The sequence below is a fragment of the Ictalurus furcatus genome, chromosome 13 (assembly GCF_023375685.1).
Source record: "Ictalurus furcatus strain D&B chromosome 13, Billie_1.0, whole genome shotgun sequence".
In the NCBI taxonomy this organism is placed as follows: Eukaryota; Metazoa; Chordata; class Actinopteri; order Siluriformes; family Ictaluridae; genus Ictalurus; species Ictalurus furcatus.
In genome coordinates, this window is record NC_071267.1 from 12,394,557 (window position 1) to 12,410,469 (window position 15,913).

Sequence of the window (15,913 nt, forward strand, 5' to 3'; positions counted from 1 at the left end):
TAGGAGATCATTAGGTCATTTATGAATGAATCATAAGAACACCAAGTACATAAAGAGAAGACGCATATGAAAAACAAGCTCAAGTGTTATAAAAGGAAAGTCCACTTAATCTACTGTATAAGAAATGTTTTTCCTGTTATACACTATGTAAAGGGATCTTAGGGATCATGGCAAATATAAATCCTGATTTAAATACTGTTTGAAGACCATAAGATCCCAAGCATTACTGGTAAAGGAATACTAATAATGTTTTGAATGGTTTAACAGGCGGCATATTAATACAGTTTGTATGACCTTGCTCATGCACGGCTCTTGGTTATAACCCGGTTCACTTATAGAAATGTGCTGGCCATATGTACAGTATATCTCCTGATCACACTGATAACACAGAGCAGCAGGGTTACATCCCACTGGCAGAGTTCATGACCACGTCCAAGATTAGAAAGTATTTTGTGTTTGTGTGCATGACTGAGAGAGCAAGACAGTGAGAGTTATTGATTGTAGAGAGAGCTAACCTATGGAGGGACACAGTGGTGTGAGCAGAGAGAGCCTGCATTGTAGAGATAGAGAAAAGGAACATGATGATTTACTAGGTGTGGAAGGAGATTGTGTGTGTGTGTGTGTGTGTGTGTGTGTGTGTGTGTGTGTGTGTGTGTGTGTGTGTGTGTACTCACTGGGCCTCGTAGGTCGATAAGCTCCTGTCTCATCTGGCCAATCAGGTTGTCTTTAGCCATAAGTAAACGATACAGCCTCTCGTTGAATTCTATTAGCTCACCATGCATCTCAGCCACCTATAAAACACACACACATATACAGGATTACTGTAGGAGCTCAATGGTCCAAGCTCCTACAAATCAAAGTCAAAATCTCCAGACAGGGCCGCAACTACTTGGATAGTGTCCTCTCTCAATTATACAGTGCTGTGAAAAAGTATTTTAAAGTGACTTGTTGTTTTTGTGTAGATCTCATAGCAAATTGTTTCAGAAATTAAAACTATATGTAAGATAAAACAAAGCCAACCTGAGTAAACACAAAATACAGTTTTTAAATGATAATGTTATTTATTGAAGCAAAAACAGTTATCCAATCCAACTGGGCCTGTGTGAAAATGTATTTGCCCCGTAGTTACTAATTCCACAAATCTATGAAACTGCATTCATAACAGGATTCAGCTGGACTAGACACAACCAGGTCTGATTACTGCAAACCCTGTACAATCAAATCAACATAAATCAAATCAAATCAACCAGAAGTTGCCAACCTTCCAAAATTCTTCCAAGAGCACAGCAAACACTCATCCAGGAAGTCACAAAAGAGGCAAGGACAATACCAAAGGAACCACAGGCCTCTCTTGCATCAATAAAGGTCACTGTTCATGATTCCACTATCAGAAAGACTCTGGGTAAAAATGGCATCCAGGAGAGAGTGGTGAGGTGAAACCCACTGCTAACCCAGATGAACATTAAGCCTCATCTGAATTTCACCAAAACACACCTTGATGATCCTCAAACCTTTTGGGAGAATGTTCTGTGGATTGAGGAGTCGGAAGTGGAACTGTTTGGAAGACAGAGGTCCCGTTACATCTGGTGTAAACCAAACAGAGAATTCCACAAAAAGAACATTATACCTATGGTCAAGCATGGTGGAGGAAGTGTGATGGTGTGGGGATGCTCTGCTGCTTCAGGGCCTGGGCAACTTGCAATAATTGAGGGAAACATGAATTCTGCTCTCTACCAGAAAATCCTAAAGTTTTCTCAAGTTGCCTTTCTTTTGTGTTGTATTTAGTTTGAAGACCTAAAACTATTTATTTTGAAATATACACAAAACCAGAAGAAATCAAGCAAATACTTTTTCACAGCACCGTGCGTCCCTTTGAGTTAAAGCATCTGCCGATTGACTACAACTTGAATGTAAAATCCGATGCCTTGACCACTGAAAGAGGAAACACACACATCTAAGCAAGCAGTCATGTGGAAAAACCCATTAAAACACATAATATAACCCATTAAAATAACAGTATGGCGAAACCGTTATGCTGGTCAATTGAAGGACGTAGTGTATCTCTCACAGGAGGGGGGCTCCTCATTAGAGCCAGTTGCACAGCTGCCAGCCGGCTCATCAACTGTCACAACACCTAAGTGACGAAGACGGCAAGACAGCACCACGCCAAGCAACCCAAGCCAGCATTCATTTGCTTATGGAAATCATGTGTCAATGTACATTTGGAAAGGTAACGCCACACCTGACAGATGAATTATGTCAATTCTGGCGTGTTTGTTGGTGTCCCGTCCTATAGAGTATTTTAATAACCTAACATAGAAACCTGGTGCACACCAATCTGAAAATCAGAGACACTTTCCAAACAAAAACCCCCCCAAAAAACCACAAAATCACAATGACATGTGGCTTCATGGTTTAGCAAAAGTGATGGATACAGGAATTACAGGTCATGCCATCTAATTAAAATGAAGTGAAACAGTAAGAAACCTGTGTGGCATTCAGCTGCGTTCTGCCTTCTTTAACAAAGTTACAAACAGATGAGTTTTTACACACAACAAACTTGGGGACAAGAAAATCTCTAAACAAAACATGGCAAAAGCTTATTACAGTCTGAATTATTAGGCAAAAATGCAACATTTTCGGTTGGAGTTAAATCACTCAACGATGATTTAAATCACTGACTTCATACAGTACTTCTCACACATAGTAACATTGTTACGTTTTGGACGTAACGAAGGTTAGGACAGATGCAAGTGCAGATAAGAGCTTTTAATAAAGAGAGGCAGGCAGACAAACCCAAATCATGAGACAATAGCGTGGTCAAAAACAGGCAATGGGTCACGTGATCTGCAAACAGGCACAAACAAGGCAAGGCAAGAATTGAGAACGAGAAACAAGAAACAATCAAAGATCAAAGAACATGAATCAAAACGAGGAACAGGGTGCAAACGCTTGGTATGCTGATAACACTCAATACTTCGCAAAGATTGAATGCCTCGAAAGTCCTTTAAGAATGTGGTGTGATTGGATGCAGGTGTGCGTGATTAGAAACCTCAATGTTTGTAGGCCGCAGTGCAGGATGGGAAATGTAGTCACTGGTTTGTTGTGATATGACAAACATCATGCACTTGTTTACTTCTTTTATCATGTCCAAGTTTCCCCATAGCCACCGAGTGCTGTACATTTTCACTTACACCAGAGGACAGAAAAGCAGCACAATTTCTAACATTGCATGGGTCAAGATTAATAGCACTCATAAAACACTGTGAACTTACATGTATATTAAACCATCATGTATTCACTACTCCGTGTGACATGCCTTTAAACATGGTTTGGAAAATATTAAGTAATTACAAAATATCATTAGATGTCCATTCAATTGAAGTATCTATTTAAACATGTACTGTAATTAACTGACAGTGCAGAGGTCATGAAGACATTATCCTTTTTTTGCTGGATCATAGCAACCATGATTATTAATGGTGCAGTAAATGATTACGAAGGTTTAGCTATAATTCGACAATTTAACAAAGATAACATATTAAAGCGCTCTGCACTGATTGCAAATCATTTTAAAGCTCGTGGACATTAGCGTGTATTTCTTTTCTGTCTCAGTGCTGTCACCTTTCGCTACTTTTTACATTCTAAGACCCTCAAAAGCAAGATTCAACAAGTTTCGATTACACCTCAGGTCGCACCCATACTTTCTCACAATTAGCATACACAAACTCTGAAAATGATTATGAACAGTTAGTGCAGAGCTAAGTGTACACAATGTTAGAAAGACATTTTCGGGATAGTATTTTGTAATTAAACGACAAAAACAGTGATTTCTCACAAACATCTCCAGCACAAGTGGACAAATCCCGCTGTTTTTTCAGCAGACAAGAAGAAGTGATGTACCGGCATATGCAGTTGCACGCATGCATTTAGAGAAATCAAGTGTGTTACAATCATGCCAGTTCTCCCTCTATTAGGTGTAGATGGCGTAGATATATCGTTTTCTTAAATATTAAAGCCACTGGGGGGCATGGTGGCTTCGTTAGCATGTTTTCCTCACACCTACAGGGTTGGGGGTTTGAATTCCGCCTCCGCCCTCTGTGTGTGTGTGTGTGTGTGTGTGCGCGGAGTTCGCATGTTCTCCCAGTGCTTCGGGGGTTTCCTCTGGGTACTCCGGCTTCCTCCCCCAGCCCAAAGACATGCGTTGTAGGCTGATTTCATTTCTAAATTGTCGGTAGTGTGCGAGTGTGTACACGACGGATGGATGGATGGATGAATGGATGGATTAAAGCCATTAGGCCTGTGTGTCAGCATATTTTTCCCCCCCACACACTACTCGGAATACGATTCCTTAAAGAGCTTTCTTCGAGCATGAAGATGTTTTTGCAAGTCTCTTGTCGGACATGTTAAGAGCGACTCCACAAATCTCTTCAGCTCATAAAACATGTTGGTACTACAGAGCTTGGAAGACTAGCAAGATGAAAATCAACCAGCTGAGGTCAAAACGTTTCAAACTTGCTACTCCCAGTTGAAGAGGAAGTGCTTCTGAAGGGAGATGGAAATGATGCACTGGCTGAAGCACATCACTCGCATAACTGTATGAAAGTGCAGTAGTACCCTAAATGACTGCAGCCTCCAGAAGCCAGAGCTTTGAAGATACCATCATGGGTGAGCTTCAAGTAAAATCACATATATTTCACTCTGTGTGTGTGTGTGTGTGTGTGCGTGCGTTTAAGCAGCCTACTGTATGCCAGACACAGCCTGTATACTGAGGAGCAACATGTGAGTACTGTTGCATCTCCAACACCCACACACAGTGGCAAGCTGCTCCACCACCACAACACACACACACACACACTCAATTTAATTATTTATTTGGTACCCAAGCTTTCAAATGGGACATTAAAAATGGGAATTAATTTTAAGCGTGAAGGAACCCAATTAATTTTCTCTGAAAGTGTGTGTGTGCGCGTGTGTGTGTGAGGATGAGAAAGGGACCCGTTCACAGTCAGTAAGAGTGTATTTTCACTTTAACTGCCTACAATCTGCCAAAAAGACTGACAGGCTACAGCATTCAGACAGCATATCAAAGCGCATTACTGCTTATTGCTGCAGGCCAAAGTGTCCGTCTACATCTCTGCTCTCTTATCCTAATTGCATCTTGCCAGGACACTTCAGCGAAACCTAAACAATAATGCCACAATCAACCGAGTTTATCAATCAATGGAATAGAAACGCTTTCGCACAGGAAGCAGCCAATATTCACAGTTAATTTGCTGCTAAAAAGTGTGAATCCAGGTGAGCCCGGGGTGAGATTCAGCAGCGCTAGCAGATCCTGTTTCTGACTGGTAATGTGCTCATAACAATGCAATATGCAGAGAGCATGGTGAGAGCTTCAACAAACCTTCAAAAGCGCATTTTTTTTTTTATTGCTGGAGCTCTGTTTGCCAAAACAGGCAATGACAGAGTAAGAATGAACATTTAAAAACTGTTCAGGAATGGGGCGAGAAGGGGAGAAACTTTCAAAAGGAATTCATTTAGGTGAGAACACCAACTTATTTCAGCAAGGCTCCTGACTTAAAAATAAATAAATAAATAAATAAATAGTTTCTTCCAAAAATCTACTCGTCAAAACCATAAAGCATAAACTCCATTATGCTCCATTCCAAGCCAATTTGTAGTAATTTCAGTGACAAACTCACTAAGGTTGAGACAGCTTAAATATTAACAACAATAATAATAATAGTAATAATAATAATAATAATAATAATAAATGGGGGGGATCCCAGTAATACCAGGTTATGTGCTGTGTCCTGTTTCCTGGGCATGAGTTGTAGCATTGTGTGGTTTGTAGCTCTCCGGCATCAGGTACAATTGAATTAGAGAGAGAGAGAGAGAGAGAGAGAGAGAGAGAGAGAGAGAGAGAGAGAGAAATCTACTCTCATACCATCCATTGGATAAACGCAGAGATCAGCTCTACAGTAATAGCCACTACACACTTGAAACAACATTCAGCAAGAGACATTTAGCATCTTTACAAAGACCCAGAAGGTTGTCGCTCTAGTACACAGACAAGACATCGCCCACGGAACACAAGAAGACCCAGCCTCCACATCAAATACCACACACCCTGACCTAGTCCTGATGTTACCACTACCGTGCACTTCCTCAACATCACCGCCAGTTACCCGACTTCTGAAGCCACACCAGCACAACAGATCAGCAGGCCAACAATCTCACAGCCCAACAGACCAATAACTTCACAACCCAACAAGCCAATAACCTCACAAATCAACTAGACCAACAACCCAACAGACCAATAACCCAATAACCTCACAACCCAACAGACAATTACCTCACAACCCAATAGACCAATAAACTCACAACCCAACAGACCAATAACCTCCCAACCCAACAGACCAATAACCTCCCCACCCAACATACCAATAACCTCACAGCCCAACAGACCAATAACCTCACAACCCAACAGACCAATAACCTCACAACCCAACAGACCAATAACCTCACAGCCCAACAGGCCAACAAGCTAATAACCTCACAACCCAACAAGCCAATAACCCAACAACCCAACAGACCAATAACCCAATAACCTCACAACCCAACAGACAATTACCTCACAACCCAATAGACCAATAAACTCACAACCCAACAGACCAATAACCTCCCAACCCAACAGACCAATAACCTCCCAACCCAACAGACCAATAACCTCCCAACCCAACAGACCAATAACCTCACAGCCCAACAGACCAATAACCTCACAACCCAACAGACCAATAACCTCACAACCCAACACACCAATAACCTCACAGCCCAACAGGCCAACAAGCTAATAACCTCACAACCCAACAAGCCAATAACCCAATAACCTCAGAACCCAACAGACCAATAACCTCACAACCCAACACACCAATAACCTCACAGCCCAACAGGCCAACAAGCTAATAACCTCACAACCCAACAAGCCAATAACCCAATAACCTCACAACCCAACAAGCCAATAACCCAATAACCTTACAACCCAACAAGCCAATAACCCAATAACCTTACAACCCAACAAGCCAATAACCCAACATCCTCACAGCCCAACAGCCCAATAGCGTCACAACCCAACAGCCCAATAACCTCACAACCCAACAGCCCAATAACCTCACAACCCAACAAGCCAATAACCTCACAACCCAACAAGCCAATAACCTCACAAATCAACTAGACCAATAACCCAACAACCTCACAACCCAACAGACCAATAACCCAATAACCTCACAACCCAACAGACCAATAACCTCCCAACCCAACAGACCAATAACCTCACAGCCCAACAGACCAATAACCTCACAACCCAACAGACCAATAACCTCACATCCCAACACACCAATAACCTCACAGCCCAACAGCCAACAAGCTAATAACCTCACAACCCAACAAGCCAATAACCCAATAACCTCACAACCCAACAGACCAATAACCTCACAACCCAACACACCAATAACCTCACAGCCCAACAGGCCAACAAGCTAATAACCTCACAACCCAACAAGCCAATAACCCAATAACCTCACAACCCAACAGACCAATAACCCAATAACCTTACAACCCAACAAGCCAATAACCCAACATCCTCACAGCCCAACAGCCCAATAGCGTCACAACCCAACAGCCCAATAACCTCACAACCCAAAAGCCCAATAACCTCACAACCCAACAAGCCAATAACCTCACAACCCAACAAGCCAATAACCTCACAAATCAACTAGACCAATAACCCAACAACCTCACAACCCAATAGACCAATAACCCAATAACCTCCCAACCCAACAGACCAATAACCTCCCAACCCAACAGACCAATAACCTCACAGCCCAACACACCAATAACCTCACAGCCCAACAGGCCAACAAGCTAATAACCTCACAACCCAACAAGCCAATAACCCAATAACCTCACAACCCAACAGACCAATAACCTCACAACCCAACACACCAATAACCTCACAGCCCAACAGGCCAACAAGCTAATAACCTCACAACCCAACAAGCCAATAACCCAACTTCCTCACAGCCCAACAGCATCATAACCCAACAGTCCAATAACCTCACAACCCAACAGACCAATAACCTCACAACCCAACAAGCCAATAACCTCACAACCCAACAAGCCAATAACCTCACAACCCAACAGACCAATAACCTCACAACCCAACAGACCAATAGCGTCACAACCCAACAGCCCAATAACCTCACAACCCAACAGCCCAATAACCTCACAACCCAACAAGCCAATAACCTCACAACCCAACAAGCCAATAACCTCACAAATCAACTAGACCAATAACCCAACAACCTCACAACCCAACAGACCAATAACCCAATAACCTCCCAACCCAACAGACCAATAACCTCCCAACCCAACAGACCAATAACCTCACAGCCCAACACACCAATAACCTCACAGCCCAACAGGCCAACAAGCTAATAACCTCACAACCCAACAAGCCAATAACCCAATAACCTCACAACCCAACAGACCAATAACCTCACAACCCAACACACCAATAACCTCACAGCCCAACAGGCCAACAAGCTAATAACCTCACAACCCAACAAGCCAATAACCCAACTTCCTCACAGCCCAACAGCATCATAACCCAACAGTCCAATAACCTCACAACCCAACAGACCAATAACCTCACAACCCAACAAGCCAATAACCTCACAACCCAACAAGCCAATAACCTCACAACCCAACAGACCAATAACCTCACAACCCTAACAGACCAATAACCTCACAACCCAACAAGCCAATAACCTCACAACCCAACAAGCCAATAACCTCACAACCCAACAGACCAATAACCTCACAACCCAACAGGCCAATAACCTCACAACCCAACAGACCAAAAACCTCACAACCCAACAGACCATTAACCTCACAACCCAACAGACCAATAACCTCACAACCCACCAAGCCAATAACCTCACAACCCAACAGACCATTAACCTCACAACCCAACAGACCATTAACCTCACAACCCAACAGACCAATAACCTCACAGCCCAACAGGCCAACAAGCTAATAACCTCACAACCCAACAAGCCAATAACCCAATAACCTCATAACCCAACAAGCCAATAACCCAACTTCCTCACAGCCCAATAGCATCATAACCCAACAGTCCAATAACCTCACAACCCAACAGACCAATAACCTCACAACCCAACAAGCCAATAACCTCACAACCCAACAAGCCAATAACCTCACAACCCAACAGACCAATAACCTCACAACCCAACAGACCAATAACCTCACAACCCAACAGACCATTAACCTCACAGCCCAACAGCTGTGCCATGATGGGCAGCAGAGCTACACCACAGCAGTGAAGAATGCGGCCAGCAGCATTTCTGCAGCTCTAGAAAAGATCAAACAGCTGTTCACCCTCATCCGCACCAGACTGTTCAGCTAAGAGCCATGCTCAACATAAACACCTCATCTCTAAACATAGCACTAAAATTACATTTATAAAAATGTCAATTACTAATTTACATAAATAATCTAGTTTATCACTTATTTTAAGACTTTTCATTCAGTGGATTTCATTTTATTTAAAGAACAAGACCACAATCTCCATATTGGACCATTCAATGCATCAGATCCTCGCTGTCTGAGTGGAAAAGAGAAAAACCATGGAATTCAGACAAAGCAATCCCAGAGTGCAGAAATCCATACACTATTAGACTTCTTTCTCTAATCTACATAGAAATCTAAAAAAATAGTATGTGGTTTTTCACAGAATGGCACAATGAAGGGAAAAAATATTTCATAGGGAAATGATCCTTCCAAACAGACCCAAGCACATTATTGTTCATCATTGTGATGCATTAAGCTATATAAATCTACATCAGAGTAAAAAAACAGTCCAATACACACAAGCACAAATGACACTAATTGAGTCAATAAACACAAATAGTATCTGGATGCACATCACTGTAAAATCACTTCATAATCAAATAACCATTGAAAGAAGGCCTGAAAAATACAACTTAACAAAGAAACTGAGCACATTAGAATTGGCAATAAAAGACTCCCAGAATCCTCTGGACTCCCCGATTACTGAGCGCAGACAAATGATCTGCTCTTAAACAGAAGAAAGCTAGTGGACCTGATGGCATCCTAAATGAACTGATAAGCTCAAGCAAACAAGTTCAATTAGCTATTAGTCTTCTGAATGTGACCCGGAATGTGTGTTATTTCCACAAAGTCATGATTTGGAGTTTCTGTTACAACATCTATTATAAAGATATATTCGACCCCAACAATTCCAGACACATCTGTGTGAACAGTAACTTGGGGAATGTTTTCAGCAGTACGTTCATTCAAGAATGATCAACTTCCTTATGGAACACAGTGTCCAGAGTAACTAACAACACCCCAGCACCGTGCTAACACACACCCCAGCACCGCGCTAACACACACCCCAGCACCGCGCTAACACACACCCCAGCACCGCGCTAACATACCCTCCAGCACCGCGCTAACACACCCCAGCACCACGCTAACACACACCCCAGCACCGCGCTAACACACACCCCAGCACCGCGCTAACACACACCCCAACACCGCACTAACACACACCCCAGCACCGCGCTAACACACCCCCCAGCACCGCGCTAACACACCCCCCAACACCGCGCTAACATACCCCCCAGCACCGCGCTAACACACACCCCAGCACCGCGCTAACACACACCCCAGCACCGCGCTAACACACACCCCCAGCACCGCGCTAAGACACACCCCAACACCGCGCTAACAACACCCCAGCACCGCACTAACACACACCCCAGCACCGCACTAACACACACCCCCAGCACCGCACTAACACACACCCCCAGCACCGCGCTAAGACACACCCCAACACCGCGCTAACAACACCCCAGCACCGCACTAACACACACCCCATCACCGCAGTAACACACACCCCAGCACCGCGCTAACAACACCCCAGCACCGCACTAACACACCCCCCAACACCGCACTAACACACCCCAGCACCGCGCTAACACACACCCCAGCACCGCGCTAAGACACCCCCCAGCACCGCACTAACACACCCCCCAACACTGCATTGCATCAGGACCAGACGAACAGAACAGAGTTAAAAAAAAAACAAAGCTATGTGAACCACTGGATAAGCCAAACGCCAGCAGAGTAAAATGCAGAGCTTTCTGACCCTAAAACAAAAGTACACTACAGCAGATAACCTGATCACCATGACTGAGATCAAACAAGCTGGCCATCTAGATGGACCTATATAAGAAATCCTGGCTACCTACAGAGCAGCGTGTACACATGGTCAAACAGCAATGCTGTGGAGAACTATCCATCTGTAAATATATGAGAAATCAACTTTAAAACATTTTGGATTGTGCATCCTCAGTTCTACACCTTCACCAGCACTAAAACTGTCCATCCTGTACATATCCAAACACCACACACACACAGAGCCCAGGCTGACCTTTGCACTCAGTGTTTACTGTGTATTTATGATTGTTCTATTTTTTTTAATGATTTAAGTACCTCCTTATCTCAATACTGTAACTGCTGCAATCAACATGTGAATTCAGCTAAACTGAATTCAATTGAAGTGAGAGAGACACAGAAACATGAATCTGAGCTGTCCTGAATAGCAAAGAGCCTAAGCACGACTGAGAGCAGTGTGGCCTGATGCAGCTTTAATGCCTGTAATTGGATGTGAAACAAGTTTGAGGCACAAACAGAGAGAACAGGCTTAGTAAACACAAACAGTCCTGTACTGGCAGGAGAGGGAGTGTGTTTCAGCGCACGAGATAGTGAGAAAAGTGAGAGAGAGAGAGAGAGAGAGAGAGAGAGAGAGAGAGAGAGAGAATGATTGCTAGTGTCAGTGTCTACTCCAGCAGGTTCACTCTGACAGAGAGGGTTTAGCAGCTGGCCAAAAAGATCCTAATAAGAAAAGAAAAAAATCAGTGGGAGCAGAAGAGTACAGCAGGAGGAGGTACTGTCTGAAATATCAGAACAAAGCCTAAGGAGAGAGGAGGGGAGAGAGAGAGAGTGAGAGAGCAAGAGAGCAAGAGAGAGAACGGAACAAAGTGAAACCAACAGAGATGATTTTAAAAAAAAAGGAAAAATGGGGAAAAGTTGCTAGAAATGCAGTATCACTTATACTTATACTTAGTAAGTGATACTTATCACTTATACTTATACTTATACTTATCCATAATACATACTGCTTTCCGGCGCATCAACTTAACATTCATCGACTCATTAGTTCATCACTCATCTTCATTAGGCAAACATATACAGTTTAAGAACATTACAGCTTCCTCATGTTATTATAATCATGCTCATCATGGACCAGTTAATGACTCCTATATCCATCACTCAAACAAATGATCATTTTGTCATCATTATAGAATAGTGTGATCAGTAAGAAGATGGCATGACGCATAACATCATAAACTGTTCCCATATCCATTTGAGAAAAATAAATGGCAGATGATGACTCACTAGTGGAGCATTATACCAACGGCTGAAAAAAGAACGTTAAAACATGTAGTACTATGAATGAGAGGGAGGAGGACAGATAGTCAGTGACAGATTTACACTGGTACAGGTTTATACGAGTGAAAAGTTTAGAACATCGCCTGGACTTTTCCAGTCTTCAGCTGTCCAGTTTCAGTGAGCCTGTGCCCACTGTAGCCTCACATTACTGCTCTTGGCTGACAGGAGCAGAACCTGACGTGGTCTTCTGCTGTTGTAGCTCCTCTGCCTCAAGGCTCGATGTGTTGTGTATTTTGAAATGCTTTTCGGCTCAGCGCAGCTGTAAAGAGTCATTACTTCGGTTCTTTTAGCCTTCCTGTTAGCCTGAACCCATCTCGCCATTCACCTTTGCGCGCTTTTATTGACAAAAAGCTCAAATTACTCTTTTGATTGAAACCTTTGAAGTTTACCGAAGGTATCAGTCAACAAATTTAGGAGTTTTCCAAAAGACATGCCCTCAGATGGTGTTCTGATGATGGTCATGAACAGCGCTGTCTAACACTTCGGTCCAAAATCTTCCATAGGTGTTTAATTGAGTTGAGACCTGGTGACAGAAGACCATGGGATATGACTGATTTACATCATTTTCACACTCATCAACCGTTCAGTGAGCCCTCATGCCCTTGTATGGGGACACTGTCATCCTGGGAAAAAAAATGTTACATCTTCATAGGATGAAGGGTCAGGGTCATATTCTGAACAGTCAGAATAACTTTGCATTGATTTGCAGTCACCCTTCATGTCTTGTGCATTCTGAGATGCTTTTCTGCTCAGCACGGTTGTAACATGTAGATATTTCAGTTACTTAACCTTCCTGTGATCTTACCTGTTCGCTTCATAAACGGACCCAAACCATGTCATATCAAATTATTATAATTAGAGATGCACCTATACTAAATTTCTCAGCCGACACCGATTAGTCAGAGTGATATCGGCCGATACCGATAGCAATACCGATAGATCTGCCTTTTATACCTTCTTTTAAATGAATAATCATTAATTCCACAATTCTGAAAGAAATGCAAATAAAAACTTTATTCTCTCCATTTCAAGTTGTTTCACAGTAACTGGTCTCATAAACAAAAAAGACATTACTCTAATTAACATGAACACATGAACTAAATTTTGAAGATTAAAGTATTTCTTCACTTATCGAATATTATTAATTCATATTAACATTGACTGAATTCTAAAAACCTCCTGCTAGTCTCACATTCACTCACCACAAACAAAAACATTTCTACTTCATCAGTGACATCAAACTGATAATATATACTATAAACTTTTTTATATATTAACATTAACTAGATACGAAATATACTACTCTACAAATATATTTTTCTGGGCAGTATATACTACTTTTTTGCCACTGATCTTCAATTAAATCTTTCAATGGTGAACTGGCCCTTTAATTCAGCGCGAGCAGCACGGGGGGGAAAAAAATGACTCAACACCAAACTCCCGTTTCACTGCTGCTCATTTCCGGTGTAAAATGTTAGCAGTGCAGAGATTACAGAGATTACAAACTGTAGTTTTGTCGTCATTCCACACAAGAGACATCATCTTTACACACAGCACGAAATCGATGCGTTTTCCCGCCGTCTTTTGCTTGACAGGATAAAATCGGCCCTGATCATCGGATGTTTTTAAACTATCGGCCGATAGCAGGAAAAATAGCCTTTATTGGCCGATACATCGGTGCATCCCTAATTATAATACATTACATTAAAATACATTCTAATTATCTTGCTTTTTTTAAAATAAAAAAAAAGGTTTATATACATTTGTTGTGAGGATTTGAGTACTCCTGTGTTTTACAGTGTAGCTGAAACCTAATTTATGACTGACAGATCCACTCTAATGCTAGTGGTCTTTGCTCACAGCATCAGGTGCATGAAATTTGTGAGTAATTTGTGATCTCAGGAAGCCCAAAGCCTTTCGGTTACATTACACTAAATGTAAAAATGTGGCAGTTTTAATGCTGCCGCATGTCATTCTTTAAGCCAATGCATAAGTTGCTTTTCTAGTTTTGCTCCAGCACAACAGAAACAGTATTTATAGTGGTTGACATTTTTTACAGTATCCCATTTATACTGCCCAACACTCATTTGCATAATTCTTTGAAATTCACTCAACATATGCCAAAGAATAGCAAGCATATGTTTCAAGACAATACAGGACAGCTCTATCCCCTTAGTGTAGTCACTAAAAGCACATGAGACAGATGCCTTGACTGAGAGCTATACCAGTAAAGACCACACAAAAACCTGCTCTTCTAACCTCGAAAAACAGCCATAATCATTACGAAACTCCTGAAGTCTTTATGTGCTAGAGCACAGCCTGAATCAGATAAACGAGGGCTGTTGGCTCACTTAAGTATCATTATATGCTGATGCTTAGCTACTCTCCATTAATCAGCACACAGCCTACTCACCCGGTCCTTATTTACGACTTCATTAATGAACACCGCCATCAGAGGAAATCTGCAAGAGGTCATGCCCCAGACCGCATCATCTAGTAGTTTTCTTGAGGACAGCGTTGTGAGTCATAATTGCATTTAAACGTTTTACACCCAAAGGGAGAACATGCATACTCTGTGACCACTTCATTAGGTACAACTCTCTAGCCATGTGTACATGTGTAGTAAAATCATATGATACTATATGTGTATGAAAGTGAGAGAAAGACAGCAACACAAAACCCCACAAATGTCCATATAGTGCTTTCTCTTAAAACTAGGTCATAGCCAGTAGCAGGCAAGCAAATATAATGAGGCATGAGCACGCAGTACGTTGCAAGTTTGTAAGTAAAGAAAGAGACACATTAGGCACAAGAGAGACAACTGGGCAGCAAACAAAATGTGAAGTGATGACAAAGCTGCAGAAAAGGCACACACTCCTCAAACTACTCCAAAGGGCCTTCAAACACCAAGCAGAACTACAGCTAACCAGAGCTGACTGAATATCGCCTAGCACGTTTTCACTCAAAGATACTGTAAATACAGCTTATGGCTGACAGGCTGACATTTATGCACATCCTGTGTCTGTGTGAAAGGAAATAACGCTATAACAGAAGGAAGCAATAGTTTCTATCCATAATTTAAATAATAATAATAATAATAATGATAAAAAAAGAAACATATACTACTGCACTAAGTATTATGTTGTATAAGGTCTAGCCTATGCTACCTACAGTATAACAATATTAGTGCCCATAAAGGAGTGTTGTTTTTTTTTTTTTTTACATACTACTTAGTGTACTGGGATGTAGTTTGGAATACAGTCAAACAAACTAAATTTAATATTTTTGTCTC

General features: G+C 42.0%; 1 protein-coding gene across 1 annotated transcript in view; it reads right to left on the reverse strand.

Moving 5' to 3' along the window:
• The window catches only part of snx29 (sorting nexin 29), a 106,795-nt gene that overhangs the window by 38,997 nt on the left and 51,885 nt on the right, over positions 1-15,913 (reverse strand). The window contains exon 16 of the mRNA XM_053640558.1: positions 675-791. Within this exon, the coding sequence (XP_053496533.1) occupies positions 675-791 (117 nt within the window). The remainder of the gene's footprint in view (positions 1-674; positions 792-15,913) is intronic.